Below are 19,046 nucleotides of genomic sequence, written 5' to 3'. Positions count from 1 at the left end.
TTTGAGGCCAGTCTGGGCCATGTGACCCTGTTCCTATTACACCCTCCCTCACCCCTCAAGGAAACAAAAAAGACAGGGACACAAAAGTATGAGAGCCATTAGGCAAGATGGCTTTGACCCCAGTCCTTAAAAGGCAGGGGCAGGCAGATCTGTCTGAGCCCAGCCAAACAAGATTCCGGATCCCTTGCCAACCTGACCTACATAGTGAGCTCTAGGACAGCCAGAGTTACAGAGAGATTAGACTATCAAAAAAAAAGAGAGAACAACCTAAATTGTGATCCCAAGATTCTGAGGGATCATCAGTGGAACTGAGTGCATCTACAAGGACTAAAACTACCCACCTAAAATATCCAGAAGCTTCCCAGAAAAATCATTAACTCGACCTAGTGAAATATGAGCTAGGCATGGTGATGCACACCTGTAATCCCAGCACTCAAGGGACTGAAGCAGGAGAATTACTCTAAATTCTAGGCCAGCCAAGACCCTGTGTCAAAACAAAAAAGAACTACCCTTACTAAATACTAACAACAATAATAATCATCTTCTGAAACCATTCACTTGTTTATCTCATTAAGCCTGCACAGAGGAACTTGGAGGAAACAAACCTAAAAATAGACAGGTCCTACAGACCTGTGTTTGCAAAAAAGAAACTCTCTCTCTCTCTCTCTCTCTCTCTCTCTCTCTCTCTCTCTCTCTCTGTGTGTGTGTGTGTGTGTGTGTGTGTGTGTGTGTGTGTGTGTTTTCTTTTTCTGCCTCAAGCTAGGCCAAGCTAGGATGACACTAATGGCCTTTGGGCATAGTTTCTAAAAGTGAAAGCACAACTACAAAGAATTCTATGTTGCTGCTTGAGGACAAAAGCTTCTCCCAATAATTACATAAAGACAAGAAGGACAAGGCCTTTGCTCTCTCTTCTTAAGATGTTCTATAGTCAGAGAGAGAGAGGGAGGAAAGAGGAATAGTCTATTTTTAAATGGCTCTTGGGATTTTCTTTTTTTCTTTTTTTTTTTTTTTTTCTTTTTCTTTTTTCAAATTAAGAAATAACCTACAGCTAAGAGTTGTAGCCCACAGCTATAATCTCATATTTTAGGGACTGTGAGGCAGGAGGAGTGTGCAGCTGATACAAAATGAGACCCAATCTTAGGGAAGAAAGGGAGAGAGGGAGGGGAGGGAGGGAGGGAGGAAGGAAGGAAGGAAGGAAGGAAGGAGTCAAGGAAGGAAGGAAGGAAGGAAGGAAGGAAGGAAGGACATAGACACCACCTTACTATACTCAATTTCTTGGGAGGAAAGATGGAAGATGCCTGAGAAGGAAAAGGACACCTGGATTGTGAGCACCCGACCCCTCTGCAATGAAACCCCACCTCATAAAGTAAAGATGCTCAGAGTCATAGAAGGACCAGGCTCACCTAAAACTCAGATCTCTGTGCAAAGAAAGGCCCTCTCTAGAACACCTTCAGACAAAACCCCGCAGAGGCCAGAGCTTACCCCAACTTTCCGAAGCAGATCCCCAACAATGTTTAAGGCTGATATCCGGGCTGCAGGTGTGAGCGGTGTTCCACTATTAGAGCTGTCCAGACCTGGGTGTGCAAGAAACATGGGTCACACAGTATCCTACAGTCTGTGACCCCTGCCACCACACTCAGACTGTAGGGGTAGGGACTTTGATTCTGGTCACCATCTTATTTCATTAAGGAGTTAACTGGGCAACATGCCAAGAGTCCACCAGTCTATTTTTTGAGTTCTTGATAAGATTGTCTTAAACATCTATTTGTTACGGGTTAATCTTTTTAAACTAAGCCAAGGCACATCTAAGAATTCCACATAGCTCATTAATATTAACAATGACCGGAATAGAAACATGCATGGTGGAAAAAAAAGTCACAATTTGGGAAGGGAGGCAGGGTCCCTCTTGTCAATCTGGGCATTAGGATTGCAGCCATGCATCACCACAGCCACAATCCACATGAAATAGCACCACTCATGGCCTGTGATGGCCTAACTTCCACAAGCACATCATAGCAACCCCCATAAGAAAATATAAATTTAAGTTATAAGCCTCTCCCCAAACATACAACTGTAGACCCCACTAAGACCAGCCAAACCTGAACCACTAACTCGTTCCGAGGTGTGGTGGTTTGACTAAGAATGGCCCCAATAGGCTCATATATTTTAATACTCAGTTATCAGGGAGTGAAACTGTTTGAAAAGATTACAAGGATAAGGAGGTGTGGCCTTGTTGGAGTGGTTCTGTTGGAGGTAGTGTTACGGGGGTTGGCTTTGAAATTTCAAAAGCCCATGCTAGGCCCAATATGTCTACTTGTGGATCAGGAAGTGCCTGCCTGCCACCATGTTTTTTGCCATGATGAAAATGGACTAAGCCTCTGACTAAACCAAGCCTCCGGTTAAGTGCTTTCTTTTGTAAGAGTTGCCTTAGTCATGGTGTCTTCACAGCAATAGAACAGCAACCAAGACACCAAGTAAGCTGTGTGAACCCAGAAACACAGGAAACTGCTCTGGACTGAGACCCCCAAAGACCACACCAATCTTCATCAGCAAGGCTCACACTGTGAGCTAAAGCTTATACCCTGGAATCAGTCCGCCTGGCTGCAAACCTCAACTCTGCAATTAACGTTAGGTGACTTCAGGGACATTGATGAACACATCTGAAAGATGGGACAACCACCTGCAGGGCAGGATGTGACAAAGCTCTGTGAGGTCTTACCTACTATGAGGTCTTGTAAAGACTGTGTGACATACAATGACCATTTGATAATTGTCTATATGCATTCAGGGGCCGGACTGATGAGGTGAATCAGTCAAAAGGCTGGAGACAGAACTCAAAATGTTCAGTTTTAACCACACCAATTACACTGGACCCATTTCCAGGTAGAACTGCCCCCCCCCCACCATCATAAATATTTACTTATTTATGAGACAGGCGCTCACTGTATAAACCAGGCTAGTCTTGAACTCTCAATTCTACAGCCTCTGCCTCCAGAACACAGAGATTACAGATACATGTCATTGTGCCCAACCCATGATGCTTTTGGCTTTTATTTGTGTGTAGCATTTAGATCTGGTTTCTAGCCTCTGGGGTACATGGGGTGGGCTGCTAGGATGGATCCACATCCTCTATGGCATGAGTTAAGAGGCTGCTGTCCTTCTAGATAGTTTCTGTCCTTTACCATGGGATCTGATATGCCATGCCTCATTCAAGCCTGCCCCACCAATCATCCACACTACCCCCTAACCCTGAGCCAGACCTGAACCATCTTATCCAGGACCCACACTAGGTTCTAACCAGAGCAAATTTTTTATTCACTCACTCACTCACTCACTCACTCACTCACTCACTCTTCATTCATCCATTCGTTTTTGAGGCAGGGTCTTTCTACAAAGCCCTGGCTGTCCTGGAACTCACTATGTAAATTGGCCTTGAACTCAGAGCTCCACCTGCTTCTGCCTCTTAAGGCATTCACCACCACATCTGGCCTAAGAGCAAACTCCCTGAATCAAAGAAAATTCTCCCTTGGCCCATTTCCTCACCACGTCTGAATAATCCGGGTGTGTTCAAACCAGAGCTGGGTCCTCGGTGAGCTGTGGGAGTGGATGGAACAGAGCCTGTGGCCTGCACAGCCATGTCTGTCCTTTCAGTTTCCACGGAGGCTGGCATAGGTGTTCGGGGCTTGTCTTGCTTCTGCTGCACAGCCAATTCCTGCCGAAGATCTGTGCAAGGGAAGGATGCAGAATATGAGGCCTTACTTTTGGGTGAGAATGGGGCCCAAACAGGAGGACTATGACCTAGAAATCAAAGGAGGTACACCTACATGCCCTCCTAACAGTTATGAAAAAACAATGCACTTTCCTTTTGTATGAAATAACAGAAGGATGGAAAACTACAGTACATGTTTCACAATACGAATGGTTAAAAAGAATTCACATTGTGGTACAGACAGAATCCCAAGTGAACCCCCACCCAGGGCCCTTTTTCCTCTGGAACACATGGCCAAGTTCTCCCTTCCTCCCTCCCTCTTTCTCTCTCTCTCCCTCCCTCCCTCTCTCCCTCCCTCTCCCTCCCTCCCTCCCTCTCTCTCTCTCTCTCTCTCCCTTCCTCTCCCTCCCTCCCTCCCTTTCCCTCCCTCCCTCCCTCCCTCTCCCTCTCTCTGTGTTTGTGTGTGTTTCCCCTTTTCTTTTTTGAAGCTGGAGGACAATTTTATTAGAATTTAAAAGGTAAACCCTAAGCAGGCAAGCTTGAAATCTCAGCAGCTGCCAGATGGAAGTTTAGAGAAAAGGAAGAGAGAAAGCCACATCTTTGAGATAGGCCAATGCACTCAGCAATGGCAAGGGAATGAGGAGACCTTCAAAGGGAAAGCCCAAAGTGCCAGGCTTTGGTCAATGTTGGAAAGAGACAGAGGAACAAGGAAAAGCAACTCAGAAAGTTGGGTAGACTTGTACAGCAGCAAAGCAGTGGCTTAGCAGATGACTGCCTTTTTGCTAAGAGTCCAGGGCAGCCTCAAAGGTCCTCCCAGTCACCTCTTGAGCACTAGACACCAAGTGTCCACCACCACCTAGCCTTTCCAGACCTCCTCTGTATACTGTTCACATGTGCTAGAGGCTCCCACTGAACATGATACAAGTGATTTTAGGAAACATTAGCAGGTAGATGTGCCACTTCTATCTGTGACTAATTCCATGAAGAGTCTGGCCCATCTCTCCCATGAAAGCTTGTCTACCAATGCCCAGTCATTTTAATAACTGTTTAACACTCCACAAAATACATTCCTATAATTTATTGGCATCTTCATTACTGATGGCAGGTTGAAGAGGCCAGTAGCTCTTACCTAAAATGTTTTGGACCAGATATGCTCCAGATTTCAGAGTTCTTTAAATTTTGTGATATTTGATTGACTTTATTAATCAATTGAGAATTTCTCCCATCCAATTTTTTTCTGGTTTTTTTTTTTTTTTTTTTTGAGACAAGGTCTCCGTAGAACAAGCTGGCCTTGAACTTGCTAGGAAAGCAAGGATGCCTTTGAACAATTGATCCTTCCCCAAAGTGCAGGGAGTACAGGTTTGCACCACCATGCCCAGCTCTACTGAGTACTCCTAATGGAATCCAACATGTTCTGAAATCTAGAACTATTTAAACTTGACTGTTGCTTTTAAAACTGTATCTAGCGACTACATCATTAAAAATTAAATTGTCATTTAAAAAATAAAAAAGGAAAAAGAAATGAAGACATGGGCATGATGGCACACACTTTTAATATGCAGGAGCCAGAAGCAGGCAGACTTGTGAGAGTTCGAGGCCAGCCTGGTCTACAAAGTGAGCTCCAGGACTATATAGAGACACCCTGTCCTGAAAAACAAAAATAAATAGTAATAAGGACCTGGAGCAAACTCTCTTGAGCACTTAGCTTGGATGGCTCACCAATGAAGGTCTCATCACTCTAAAAACTTCATGCCTGGAACAAGAGCCAAAAGTTGGCCAGTGATACAATGCATTTTTAACTCCAGGAAACTTTTGTGCTTCAGCCAGGCCTCAAGCCTGCCTGATATGTGTAGAATCATTCCGAAGAGTCGTTCCTGAACCAAGGAGGACAAACCCATGAACAAAGCTGAATCTGTCCACTCCAAGGCTTTTCCTTCAGACAGGAGGTCTCTGACAGCCATCCCAGTGATCACTGACAGTTGCTGATAATTTGGAGCACCCATCCTGGCAAGTGTCCACACAGAGCTGTCCCTCAGCTCTGTGAGGCCTGCTCACATACCAAACAGCTCCAAAGTCCCTGGAAAGGCAGTGCTAGGCAAGGTCAAGAATAATGCTGTCAGACTAGAGAGATGGCTCAGAGGTTAACAGCCCTGACTGCTCTTCCAGAGGTCCTGAGTTCAATTCCCAGCAACCACATGGTGGCTCACAACCATCTGTAATGAGATCTGGTGCTCTTTTCTGGCATGTAGGCATACATGCAGACAGACACTGTATACATAATAAATAAAATATTAAAAAAATAATAATAATGCTATCTTGAGTAGAGAGGTACCACACAGGGGAAGACAGGGAAAGCCTCTGACCTCTTGCTTCATCCTTCAACCTCTGCACAGATTCTAGAAGATTTTCCTTCTCATCCAGCTCACTCTCCAGGAAGGCATTTCTTTCGATTGCTTGATTCAAGCGTTGCTCAAAGTCTTCCAGGGACATGATTGTGGCTCTAGGTAGAAGAAACACAAAGTTATCCAAGATAGCAATGGCAGTATCTGTTGGTGCCTGCAGACCTGGAAGACATGACGGATGTACCTGGGCTATCCTGAATACCACAGGCTTTGTCAAGTCTGTTAGCTTCTTGGGCCTCAGGATCTTCACATACAAAATGGAATCATCAGCGCTGAGAACATGCACCAGGTTGTTTTGGGGGTCAAGTCTGGTGATTTCCATATGGCACTTAGTGACAAGGCTTTGCCCATCTGCATCATATGCTCTGTTCCATCACTGATGGCAAGCAGCTCCAGCTTGTCTAGGGATGCTAATTAGCAATCAGAACAGTCTAACACACACACATACACACACTCACACACACACTCATCTCTCTCTCTCTCTCTCTCTCACACACACACACACACAGAGAGAGAGAGAGAGAGAGAGAGGAGACCAGCATTCATCTCTTAGTGACTTTATTATTAAGAAAGTGATGCTGCAGACATAGCTGTCACTAAGTGCTCAAGTGCCTACCTGAGCTAAGAACCCCAACATCCACATAAAAAAACTGGGTACACAGCATGACAGCATGAGCCTATTATCCCAGTTGAGATGGTTTTCTGGCCACCTAGCCAGCCTATCAAGATAGGGAGCTCCAGGTTCACCTAGAGACCCTGTCTCAAAAACATGGCAGGGGGATTCCCTTCCCATGCACAAACTGAAATTTCAAAAGCTCTGGGCACTCAACCCTCCATCCAGCTACCCTCCAATAGCCACTCCTGTATGAACAGGGTAGGTATTTCACTAGAACACAATGGTGGTGAAGGCACTGAGGGCTGTAACCTCAAAATAATAATAAAAAGAGTTCATTTAGTGTTTAACTCTGTCTAACCCAGCTACTTTCTCTGACTCTGTTTCCTCATACAGAAAGCAGGGGTAGCAAGGGCATCTCTATGATATGAGGGAGGAAAAAAAGTGGTCCAAATAGTAAAGCACAGGCTTTTCATACAGATATGCTCATGGTGGCACTTTTAATTAGAGGCCCTGTGTTTGCCCCAGAAGGCATCTGGGGAGCTGCAGTAGGAAGCAGGTCTGGAGTCTACAGTTAACACAATACTCCTCCCTGTACGCTAACTGGGGTCTTATTCCTTCAACTGCAGGGGAGGACTGAATTTGTTAACTTGTTCAATACTCCTTATTAACATAATGTTAGCACCTGTTCTCAAAGGGTCTTAAAAGAAAGCAGAAGGGATAAAGTTAACTAAGGCACCTACTTAGTAACAACAAAATGAACACATTCAGGAGTCTACCATCAGGATCCGTCCCATGGCAGGACAGTGAAAAAAATCAAGCATCTAGGAATTTCTAGATAAAGGGAAATGGATGCTTCTGGCAAAACAGGTCTGTGCTCAGGACTCAAGGAGGCCCAAGAGATAAAGAAACTGGTCTTCTGGGATGGGAGATGGTACAATGGTTAAAGAAACTTGATTGGGGATGTTCTTCTGTATGTATGTTTGTCTTATTGGTTGATGAATAAAACACTGATTGGCCAGGCAGGAAGTGATGTAGCATAGCAGATACTGCCACTAACTAACCATAGAGGTTGGGAGGTCTATACAGACAGGCAGGACGTGACGTAGCTGGGCAGAATCAGAATAAAAAGCAGGGACAAACAGGAAATCACTCTCTTCTCTGCAGAGATGTAGCAGGCAAAGGAGATGCAGGTCCGGCCATGTGGAAATACTTAGAATGATAGAAATGAGTTAATAATTAAGGCAGAGCTACCAATAAGAAGCTCTAGCCATTGACCAACAGCTTGTAACTAATAGAGTCTCTGTGTGTTATTTTGGGACTGATGCAGCTCTGGGATCAGGCTGGCGGGAAAGTGCTCGCAACAACATGGGTACCAAGAACTTCCACTTAAACATGACAAAAGGGATTTTAGAAACAAAAGAACAGAGACAAACAAGGTTTCTTGGTAGCATCATTTTTCTCAGGTGGGCTGTTTCGCTAGAAACAAGCAGAGACTCGAGCTGTTCCTTTAAAAATAGGACTCTTTTAAGAGGCCCTGCTAACAATTCAATGGAGTGTACAAGCAGCTGGTAATGGCAGTGACCACATTTCCAAGGCGGCAGCATACTGCTTGATGACAGCATAGACCAAGGCAGTGAGCACAACTCTCAGTACTGGCAGTAAATGGACCCCTGCCATATTGTTAAGCCAGCTGCCGCTTTAATTTTAGCAATGCTGTGTAGCAGAAAAAGACATGTGGCTAGGAAAAAAGGTAGGGATATACAGGAAAGACAGGTTCAGATGAAGTAAAAAAACCTAAAATGTTTTTTACAGTGTGTTTAAAAACATACATAGGCTTGGGAAACAAAACAAAAACAAAAAATCCAAAAAAAAAAAGGATAAAGTGATTTTTTTTTTTTAAAAAAAAAAAAAAAAAGGAAGAAGCCAGGCATCAGGGGCACATGCCTTTAGTCCCAGCACACTTGGGAGGCAGAGGCAAGCAGATCTCTGTGATTTCAAGGCCAGCCTGGAGTACAGAGTGAGTTCAAGGGCAACCAAAGTTACACAGAGAAACCCTGTCACAAAAAAGAAGAAAAAAAAAACAAAAACAAAAAAACAAAGAGGAAAATGAATAGAGTAATAAAAAGTCATGAAAGAAGGAAAATACACAGATTCTAGATACTATATGCCACAGTGTTGTGTTTGAATTGTTTGACTGCTGAGGAAATAGCAACAACTGCTAAAAGCAATGCTGCTATGCTGATGGATTAATCCAATTTATATATTTTTAAAATGCCTTGACTTCAAAATTTAAGTATAAGGATATGTTACTTTGGAAAAGAGATTTTATTTATGTTTTCACGGAAAATAAAAAGCTGTGGATTCCTTCCAAACTAATATGGTTTGATGAAACAAGACCCCCTGAAGTAGTATCTGAAGTGATTAAACATTCAAAATAGCTGGGACAAGGCAACCTTGCAGACCACTACAGCCAGGATTTCTGGATCTTCTTAGGATCCCCATGGTATTACATCATCCCCAACCAGCGGAAGCAGTTTGGAGAAAAACGACACCTACATTCCCCAATATTGTCTATAAATGTTTTCATTTAAATGGGGTTGATTATAAATGGTTAATGACCACAGTCAATCTTTGTTAAAGGAAAAAAAATGGGAATAGGCTATAGAAATAAATACTTTGCATTGGTATGGGTTTTCATTTATTGATACAAATTTAAGATCAATTTTTCAATATGTATATTTCTCCTTTTGTCTAAGTATTGTGTTTGTATAGCTCATTTAAAAATGTAATGTATAATTAAGTACAAATTATAATTACCTACAATAGTCAAAACTTATAGTTAGGTTTTCTAGATATACAGAGATGTATTTAAGGTGGATAGATATTCTTCAAACCTTTTAAAGATCTACAGAATATGGCATTTAAAATGGTTTAGGGGTTTTCTTGACAGTGAGACATACTGCTCCTGGCAACACCACCTGCGTCAGAAAGGAAAATGGACATCGAAGAGTATGGAGTTTACTTTCAATATGGCAAAACTTGCCATTTGGGCAAGATAGTGCTCTTGTCTGGACTGTTTGACTTTATGCTATATAAACTGGACATGCAGGACCCACAGGAAAGTGACTGCTGATACAAGATGGATATTGCTACAGGGTTCCTGCTTCATGGAAGAGTCTGCCAGACAGTCTACCAGACACAGAAAAAAGTGGCTGACAAACTATCAATACAAGTGGGACAGTTTAAAGTTTCCTGCTTTGCTGAGGAGTCTGCCAGACACACTATGGCCTATAGGCTGAAGATGGAACATTACAGAACTTCATTTGACTAACCAGGTATCGAGATGTCTGTCTTTTTAGAGTTTATATATTATCCTTATATATATTATATATATTATATATATTATGGTTATAGTTCCTTACTTAGGATTAAGGATGTTACATATAAATCTTGCTAAATATTAATAAACCAAATATTGTTAACTGGTTCTTATTTGATAACTGTTTTGTTATATATGTTGTTAAGGTTAAAACCCTTCTTTTTATTTTAGACAGGAAAGAGATGACATTCTGTAAATATGTTTCTCATATTGGTTAATGAATAAAGCACTGTTGGCCAATAGGAAAGCAAGATAGGTGGGACTAGGAGACAAGGAAGATTCAGGGAGAGGTAGAAGGAGATTCAACATGAAGAGACTTGAGAGAGCAGAGGTCTAGACCCTCTCTCCGGTAAGATAAGACCACGTGGAAATACTTAAATTAATAGAAATGGGTTAATATTTAAGACAGAACTAGCCAATAAGAAACGCTAGTAACAGGCCAAACAGCTTTATATCTAATACAACATCTCTGTGTGGTATTTGGGGCTGCTGATATAGTTGTGGGACAAGGCTGGAGGGAAAAACTGCACATAACGTTGGTGAAGATCTATTCCCAGTCTGTGGGCTTCCATTTGGTCTTGTCGACTGTGTTCTATACTTTACAGAAGCTTCTCAGTTTCAGGAGGTTGCATTTATTAATTGTCAACCTCAGTGTCTGTGTTATTCATGAAGAAGTCTCCTGTTCCAATTTGTTCAAGAGTACCTCCCACTTTCTCTCCAAACAGATTCAGTGTGGCTGGATTATTGTTGAGGTCTTTGATCCATTAGGAATTGAGTTTTGTGCATGGCGATAGACATGGATTTATCTGCAGTCTTTTACAAACAACCATGATCCAGTTGTGCCAGCACCATGTTGAAGATGCTTTCCTCCTTCCATTGTATAATTTTAGCTGTTTGGTCAAAAATCAGGTGCTCGTAGGTGTGTGGGTTAATATCAGGATTTTCCATTCGATTCCATTGGTCTACCTGTCTATTTTTGTGCCAGTACCAAGCTGTTTTCAGGACTACAGCTCTATAATAGAGCTTGAAGTCAGGAATGGTGAAGCCTCCTGAAGTTCCTTTATTGTTCAGGGTTGTTTTGGCTATACTGGGTCTTTTGTTTTTTCATGTAAACTTGAGTATTATCCTTTCAAGGTCAGTGAAGAATTGTGCTGGGATTTGCTGGGGATTGCATTGAATCTGTAGATTGCTTTTGGCAAGATTGCCATTTTTACTATGCTTATCCTACCTATCCAAGAGCATGGGAGATCTTTCCATTTTCTGATATCTTCTTTAAAGCCACAAAGTTCTTGCTAAATAGGTCTTTCACTTGTTTGGTTAATGTTACCCCAAGATACTTTATGTTGTTTGTGGCTATTGAAAACGGTGATGTTTCTCTGATTTCTTTCTCAGCCCCTTTATAATCTGTATATAGTAGGGCTACTGATTTTTTTTTTTTTTTTTTTAAATCTTGTAGCCTGCTAATTTGCTGAATGTGTTTACCAGCTGTAGGTGTTCCCTGGTAGAGTTTTTTGGGTCACTTATGTAAACTATCATATCACCTGCAAATAGTGAAAGTTTGACTTCTTCCTTTCCAATTTATATCCCCTTGATCTCCATTTGTTGTCTCATTGCTTAGCTAGAACTTCAAGTACAATATTGAAGAGATATGGAGAGAATGGGCAGCCTTGTCTTGTTCCTGATTTTAGAGGAATCTCTAAAGTTCTTTCCATTCAGTTTGATGTTGTTTTGGTTTACTGTATATTGCTTTTATTATGTTTAGGTATGTTCCTGTTATCCCTGATCTCTCCACGACCTTTTTCATGAAAGGGTGTTGTATTTTGTCAAAGGCTTTTGCAGCATCTAGTGAGATGATCATGATTTTTCTTTTTCAGTTTGTTTATATGGTGGATCACATTGATAGATTTTTACATGTTGGACAATCCCTGCATCCCTGGGATGAAGCCTACTTGGTCATGGTGGATGATTTCTCTGATGTGTTCTTGGACTTGATTTGCTAGTTATTTTACTGAGTATTTTTGCATCAATGTTCATGAGGGATATTGGTCTATAGTTCTCTTTCTTAGTTGTGTTTTTGTGTGGCTTGGGTACAAGGTAATTGTAGCCTCGTAAAAAGAGTTTGGTAATGAACTTTCTGCTTCTATTGTGTGGAACAATTTGAGGAGTATTGGTATTAGCTCTTCTCTGAATTTCTGGTAGACTTCTGCACTGAAGCCATCTGGCCCTGGGCGCTTTTTTTTGCCGGAGAGTGCGGGTGGGAGTGGAGGGGGTGGGGGTGGGGAGTGGGGGGTTGGGAGGCTTTTGATGACTGCTTCTATTTCATTAGAGGTTATAGATCTATTAAAGTTGCTTATCTGTTCTTGATTTAATTTTGGTAAGTAATGACTATCCAGAAATTTGTCCATTTCCTTTGAATTTTCAAATTTTGTGGAGTACAGATTTTCAAAGTATGACCTGATGATTCTCTGGATTTCCTCAGTGTCTTTTGTTATGTTCCCCTTTTCATTTCTGATTTGTTAATCTGCATGCCCTCTCTCTGACTTTTGGTTAATTTTTCTCAAAGAATCAACTCTTTGTTTCATTGATTTTTTTTTTTTGTATTGTTTTCTTTATTCTACTTATTGATTACAGCCTTCAATTTGATTATTTCCTGGTGTCTACTCCTCTGGGGGGTGAGTTTACTTCTTTTTGTTCTAGGGCTTTCAGTTGTGCTGTTAATTCTTTAATGTGACTATCCTGTTTTCTTCATATGGGCACTTAATGCAATGCACTTTACTTGTATCACTGCTTTCAAAATGTCCCATAAGTTCAGGTATGTTGTGTCTTCATTCTCATTGCATCCTTTCTAGTAAATCTTTAATTTCTTTATTTATTTCTTCCTTGACCCAGGAATGGTAAAATTGCACATTGTTCAGTTTCCATGAGTAAATAGGGTTTCTGCAGTTTGGGTTGTTGTTGAATTCTAACTTTAAAGCATAATGTCTGATAAGATACAGGGGACTAATCCAATTTTTTTTTTTTTTTTGTATCTGTTGAGGTTTGTTATGTTACCTAGTATGTGGTTGATTTTAGAGAAGGTTCCATGTGGAGCTGAGAAGAAGGTATATTCTTTTGTGTTTGGATGGAATCTTCTGTAGATATCTGTTAAACCCAATTGGGACAAAACTTCTGTTAGTTCTTTTGATTCTTTGTTAAGTTTTTGTCTGGTGGTCATGTGTTGTGGTGAGAGTAGGGTGTTGAAGTCTCCCACTATGAGTGTGTGGGGTTTTATGTGAGCTTTGAGTTTTAGTAGCATTTCTTTTACTAATGTGGGTGCCTTTGTATTTGGGGCATAGATGTTCAGAATTAAGACTTAGTACTGATGGCTATCTCCTGTATGAATATGTGGATATTAGGATAGCTACACCTATTTGCTTCTTGGGTCCATTTGATTGGAAGAAATTTTCCCAAACCCTTTACACTGAGGTAATGTTTGTCTTTGGAGCTTAGATGTGTTTCTTGTATGCAGCAGAAGGATGGATTCTGTCTTTGTGGGTCATATGCATCCACAGTGGACCCACACCGGCACGCCGAACTATCGAGAACCTGCCGTCATCCCTATTCTCTCAGCTTGAGTATTGGGCCCCCCTACACCCTCTGCTTTAGTGAACCCACTCCAGCACGCCGAATCATCCAGAGTCTGACCTCATCAAAGTCTTGGCCCCCCTACCACGTCTGCTTGAGAACTCCAAGAGAGCTCAGACCATCCAGAGTTGCTGACACCAAAGTCTTGACCCACCTACATCCACTAGGAGACAAGAGGACAAAAAGAGACCTGATCTGCACCCACTGGAAGAAAGGATGGGAAGATGACAGTATAAGAACACATTCAACAATAGAGAGACCAACATGACACCACCAGAATCTAGGGAATCTAGGGACCAGCAAGACCTGAACATCCCAACAGAGCTAAAGCAGAAAAGAAAGACCTTAAAAACAACTTTATGACAATGCTAGAAACCATCAAAGAGGAAATAAGAAATCCCTTAAAGAAATGAAAGAAAACAACACAAACAAAAAAAATTACAGGAAGTGGAGGAAAAAACAAACAAAAAAATTCAAGAAATAAACAAATCTCTTAAAGAAAGCAAGGAAAGTCAAGGAAAAAAAAAAAAAACCAAATAAGTCAAGGACACAATTCAAACAGTACAAGGCTTGAAAGCTGAAATAGATACAATAAAGAAAACACAGAATGAGGGAATGCTGGAAATAGAAAAGATGGGTAAATGATCAGGAACTACAGATGTAAGTATAACCAATAGAATACAAGAGATGAAAGAGAGAATCTCAGGTGTTGAAGCCTCACTAGAGGAAATAGTCATTGACTAAAGAAAATCTTAAGTCCAACAAATCCCTAATACAAAATATACAGAAAATATGGGACACTGTGAAAAGGCCAAACCTAAGAATAGGTATAGAAGAACACAAATAAATACAGCTCAGGGGTACAGAAAATATATTCAACAAAATCACAGAAGAAAACTTTCTCAATGTAAAGGACATGTCTATGAAAGTGCAAGAAGCTTACAGAACACCTAATAGAGTGAACAACAACAATAAAAATCCCCTCACCACATAGTAATCAAAACACCAAACTTGTAGAATGAAGAAAAAAGCATTAAGAGCATCAAAGGAAAATGGTCAAGTAACATATAAAGGCTGACCTATCAAAATTATACCCAACTTCCCAATGGAAACACTGAAAGTCAGAAGGTCCTAGATAGATGTTTTACAAATGCCAATCCAGACAACTATATCCAGCAAAGCTTTCAATCACTATAGATGGAGAAAACAAGATATTCCATGACAAATATCAGATTTAAACAATACATACCCACAAATCCAGCCCTACAGAGAGTTCTGGAAGGAAAACTCCAACCCAACAAAGTTAACTACACTCACAAAAACATAGGCAATAGATAATCGCACTATACCAAAACCCAAAAGAAAAATGGGGGGGGGGGAATCTACACACAATACCACCACCAAGTCCAAAACAAACAAGAATTAACAATCAATGATAATTAATAACTTTTAATATCAATGCTATTAACTCATCTATAAAAAGACACAGACTAACAGAATGGATATAAAGACAGAATCCATCCTTCTGCTGCATACAAGAAACACACCTTAACTTCAAAGATAAACATTACTTCAGAATTAGGGGTTGGGAAAAGATTTTCCAATCAAATGAATGCAAGAAACAAGCTGGTGTAGCAATCCTAATATCTAACAAATTGGACTTCAAACTAAAATCAATCAAAAGAGATGAAGAAGGTTATTTCATATTCACCACAGGAAAAGTTCATCAAGATGAAGTCTCAATTCTGAACATCTATGACTCAAATACAAAGACATCAACATTCATAAAAGAAACATTACTGAAGCTCAAATCACACATAAAACCCCACACACTTAGAGTGGTAGACTTCAACACTCCACTTTCACCACTAGACATGACTACTAGGTAGAAAAAAAAGAAAAAAAGGGAACTAACATAAGTTATGACCCAATTGGGTTTAACAGACATCTATAGAACATTCCATCCAAACACAAAATAACATACCTCCTTCTCAGTATCACATGAAAGCTTTTCTAAATCAACCACATGCTCAGCGACATAGCAAACCGCAACAGATAGTAAAAAAAAAAAAAAAAAAAAAAAAATGGAATAACCTCCTGTATCTTATTGGATCACCACGGATTAAAGTTAGAATTCAACAACGACACAAACTGCAGAAACCCTGAAAAATCATGGAAACTGAACAATGAGCAATTGCACGATTCCTGGGTTAAGGAAGAAATAAAAAAAGAAATTAAGACTTCTTAGAATTCAATGAGAATAAAGATACAACATCCCAAACTTTGGGACACTTTGAAAGAGTGCTATGAACTTTCCTCTTAACACTGAACTACCACATGAAGAAATTGAAGAATAGTCACATTAGAGAATTAGCAGCACACCTGAAAGCTCTAAAACAAAAAGAAGCAAACTCACCCCCGGAGGAGTAGACACCAGGAAATAATCAAATTGAAGGCTGTAATCAATAAGTAGAATAAAGAAAACAATACAAAAAAAAAAAAAAATCAATGAAACAAAGAGTTGATTCTTTGAGAAAAATCAACAAGATAGACACATCATTATCCAAATTAACCAAAAGTCAGAGAGAGGGCATGCAGATTAACAAATCAGAAATGAAAAGGGGAACATAACAAAAGACACTGAGGAAAGCCAGAGAATCATCAGGTCATACTTTGAAAACCTGTACTCCACAAAATTTGAAAATTTAAAGGAAATGGACAATTTTCTGGATAGATACCACTTACCAAAATTAAATCAAGACTAGATAAACAATTTAACTTAGTAATACTAACTAAATAGGTGAAAGACAAGAACATTGAGTCTTTAAAGAAAGAAATTAAGATACCAGATAATGGACAGATTTCCCATGCTCTTGGATAGGTAGGATCAACATAGTTAAAAATGGCAATCTTGCCAAAAAGAAATCTATAGATTCAATGCAATCCCCATGAAAAACACTGGCACAATTCTTCATAGACCTTGAAATAACAATACTCAACTTTATATGGAAAAGCAAAAAACCCAGGATAGCCAAAACAACCCTGTACAATAAAGGAACAGCTTGGTACTGGCACAAAAATAGGTAGACCAATGGAATCGAATTGACAACCCTGGTATTAACTCACATACCTATGAACACCTGATTTTTTGACAAAGAAACTAAAATTTTACAATGGGAAAAAAAAACATCTTCAATAAATGGTGCTGGCATAACTGGATGCTGACATGTAGAAGACTACAGAATGATACTTATCTATCACCATACACAAATAAATCAAAGACCTCAACATAAATCCAGCCACATTGAACCTCTTAGAAGAGAAAGTGGATGGTACCCTTGAATAAATTAGTACAGGAGATCACTTCATGAACATAACTCCAGCAGCACAGACACTGAGATTGACAATTAATAAATGGGACCTCCTGAAACTGAGACGCTTCTGTAAGGCAAAGTACACAGTCAACAACAAGATCAAATGACAGTCCACAGAATGAGAAAAGATCTTCACCAACCCCACATCTCACAGAGGGCTGATCTCCAAAATATACAAAAACTCAAGAAGCTAGTTACCAAAACACCAAACAATCCAATTAAAAAGTGGGGTACAGAACTAAATAGAGAATTCTCAATAGAGGAATCCAAAATGGCTGAAAGACACTTAAGTGTTCAACATCCTTAGCCATCAGGGAAATGCAAATCAATATAATTCTGAGATACCATCTTGATCCTGTCAGAATGGCTAAAATAAAAAACACCAATGACAATCTATGCTGGAAAGGACATTGATGGTAAGAGTGCAAACTTGTGTGGCCACTTTGGAAATCAGTATAGCAGTTTCTCAGGAAAATGAGAATCAGTCTACCTCAAGATCCAGTAATTCCACTCTTGGGCATATACTCAAAAGATGTATATTTATACAACAAGAACATAAGTGCAACTATGTACATAGCAGCGTTCTTTGTGATAGCCAGAACCTGGAAGCAACCTAGATGCCCCTCAACTGAAGAATGGATGGAGAAAATGTGGTACATTTATACTATGGAATATTACTCAGTGGGAGGGGGGGCAATGGAATCTTGAAATTCGCAGGCAAATGGATGGAACTGGAAGAAACATCCTGAGTAAGGTAACCCAGTCACAGAAAGACAAGCATGGTATGTATTTGCTCATATATTGATACTAGACATAGAGCAAAGGACTACCATCCTACAGTCCACACCTCCAGAGAAATTAGGAAACAAGGAGGACTCTAATTGAGAAATACATGGTCCCCCAAAGAAGGAAAAAGGGACAAGAACCCCTGAGCAAATTGGGAGCATGGAGAGAGAGGGGAGGGAAGTACAAAAAGAGAAGGGAGAAGAGGATGGGGGAGGAGAACAAGAGGGACCAGGAAGACTGAATCAGGGGAGGAGTAGAGGAGAGCAAGAGATACCTTAATACAGGGAGCCATTATAGGTTTAAAGAGAAATCTGGCACTAAGGAAATGTCCAGAGATCCCCAAAGATGATCCTAACTACGAATCTAGGCAGTAGTGGAGTGGCCACCTTTGATGCCCTTCCCCGATAGTGAAATTAATGATTACCTGAAGTGCCATCCTAGAGCCTTCATCCAGTAGCTGATGGAAGCAGAAGCAGACACCCACAGCTAAGCACTGAGTCAAACTTCTCGAATCCAGTTGTTTAGAGGGAGGGGATAATAAGTAAAGTAGTCAAGACCGTGCTGGAGAAACCTACAGAAACAGCTGACCTGACCAAGTGAAGCCCAGGGTCCCATCATAGGAGGGGAACCAGCATCGGACTGAAACAAGCCCTCTGAATGTGGGTGCCAGTCAGGAGGCCTGGGCAGTCTAAGGGACCTCTAACAGTGGAACCAGCATTTATCCCTAGTGTACAAATGGACTTTGGGAGCTCATTTCCTATGGAAGGATACTATTTCAGCCCAGATACAGGGAGGGCTTATGCCCTCCCTCAAATAATGTGACAGACTTTGATAATCCCCCATGGAAGGCCTCACTAGCCTTGGGAAGTGGGTGAAGGGTGGGTTTGGGGGTTCATTGAGGGGCATGGGAGGATGAGAGGGAGATGGTACAGGGGGATTGATATGTAAAATAAGATTGTTTTTAAATAAATATATATAGAAAGAAAAATATCAGTTGATATTAGTGGTGGGTATGGGTGGAGGGGTGGGCTACAATGGACACAAGAGGAGACAGACTTGAAAGACTAATGGTAAAGAATTATTGCAGGTAGGAGGTAGGAAGCTCACACTTCTCTAGAGTATAGGCCAGGTGCAATGATACATCCTTGTAATCCTA

At 40.7% G+C, this 19,046-nt stretch overlaps 1 protein-coding gene across 4 annotated transcripts in view; it reads right to left on the bottom strand.

Moving 5' to 3' along the window:
• Nde1 (nudE neurodevelopment protein 1) overlaps nt 1-19,046 on the bottom strand; it is a 36,434-nt gene that overhangs the window by 2,418 nt on the left and 14,970 nt on the right. For all 4 annotated transcript variants that reach the window (XM_051206691.1, XM_051206695.1, XM_051206694.1 and 1 more), the window contains exons 5-7: nt 6,073-6,209; nt 3,544-3,723; nt 1,483-1,574 (exon numbers count right to left, since the gene is read on the bottom strand). In XM_051206691.1, the coding sequence (XP_051062648.1) occupies nt 1,483-1,574; nt 3,544-3,723; nt 6,073-6,209 (409 nt within the window). The remainder of the gene's footprint in view (nt 1-1,482; nt 1,575-3,543; nt 3,724-6,072; nt 6,210-19,046) is intronic.

The sequence above is a fragment of the Phodopus roborovskii genome, unplaced genomic scaffold (assembly GCF_943737965.1).
Source record: "Phodopus roborovskii unplaced genomic scaffold, PHOROB, whole genome shotgun sequence".
Lineage (NCBI taxonomy): Eukaryota > Metazoa > Chordata > Mammalia > Rodentia > Cricetidae > Phodopus > Phodopus roborovskii.
This window is presented reverse-complemented; position numbering and strand designations above follow the sequence as displayed.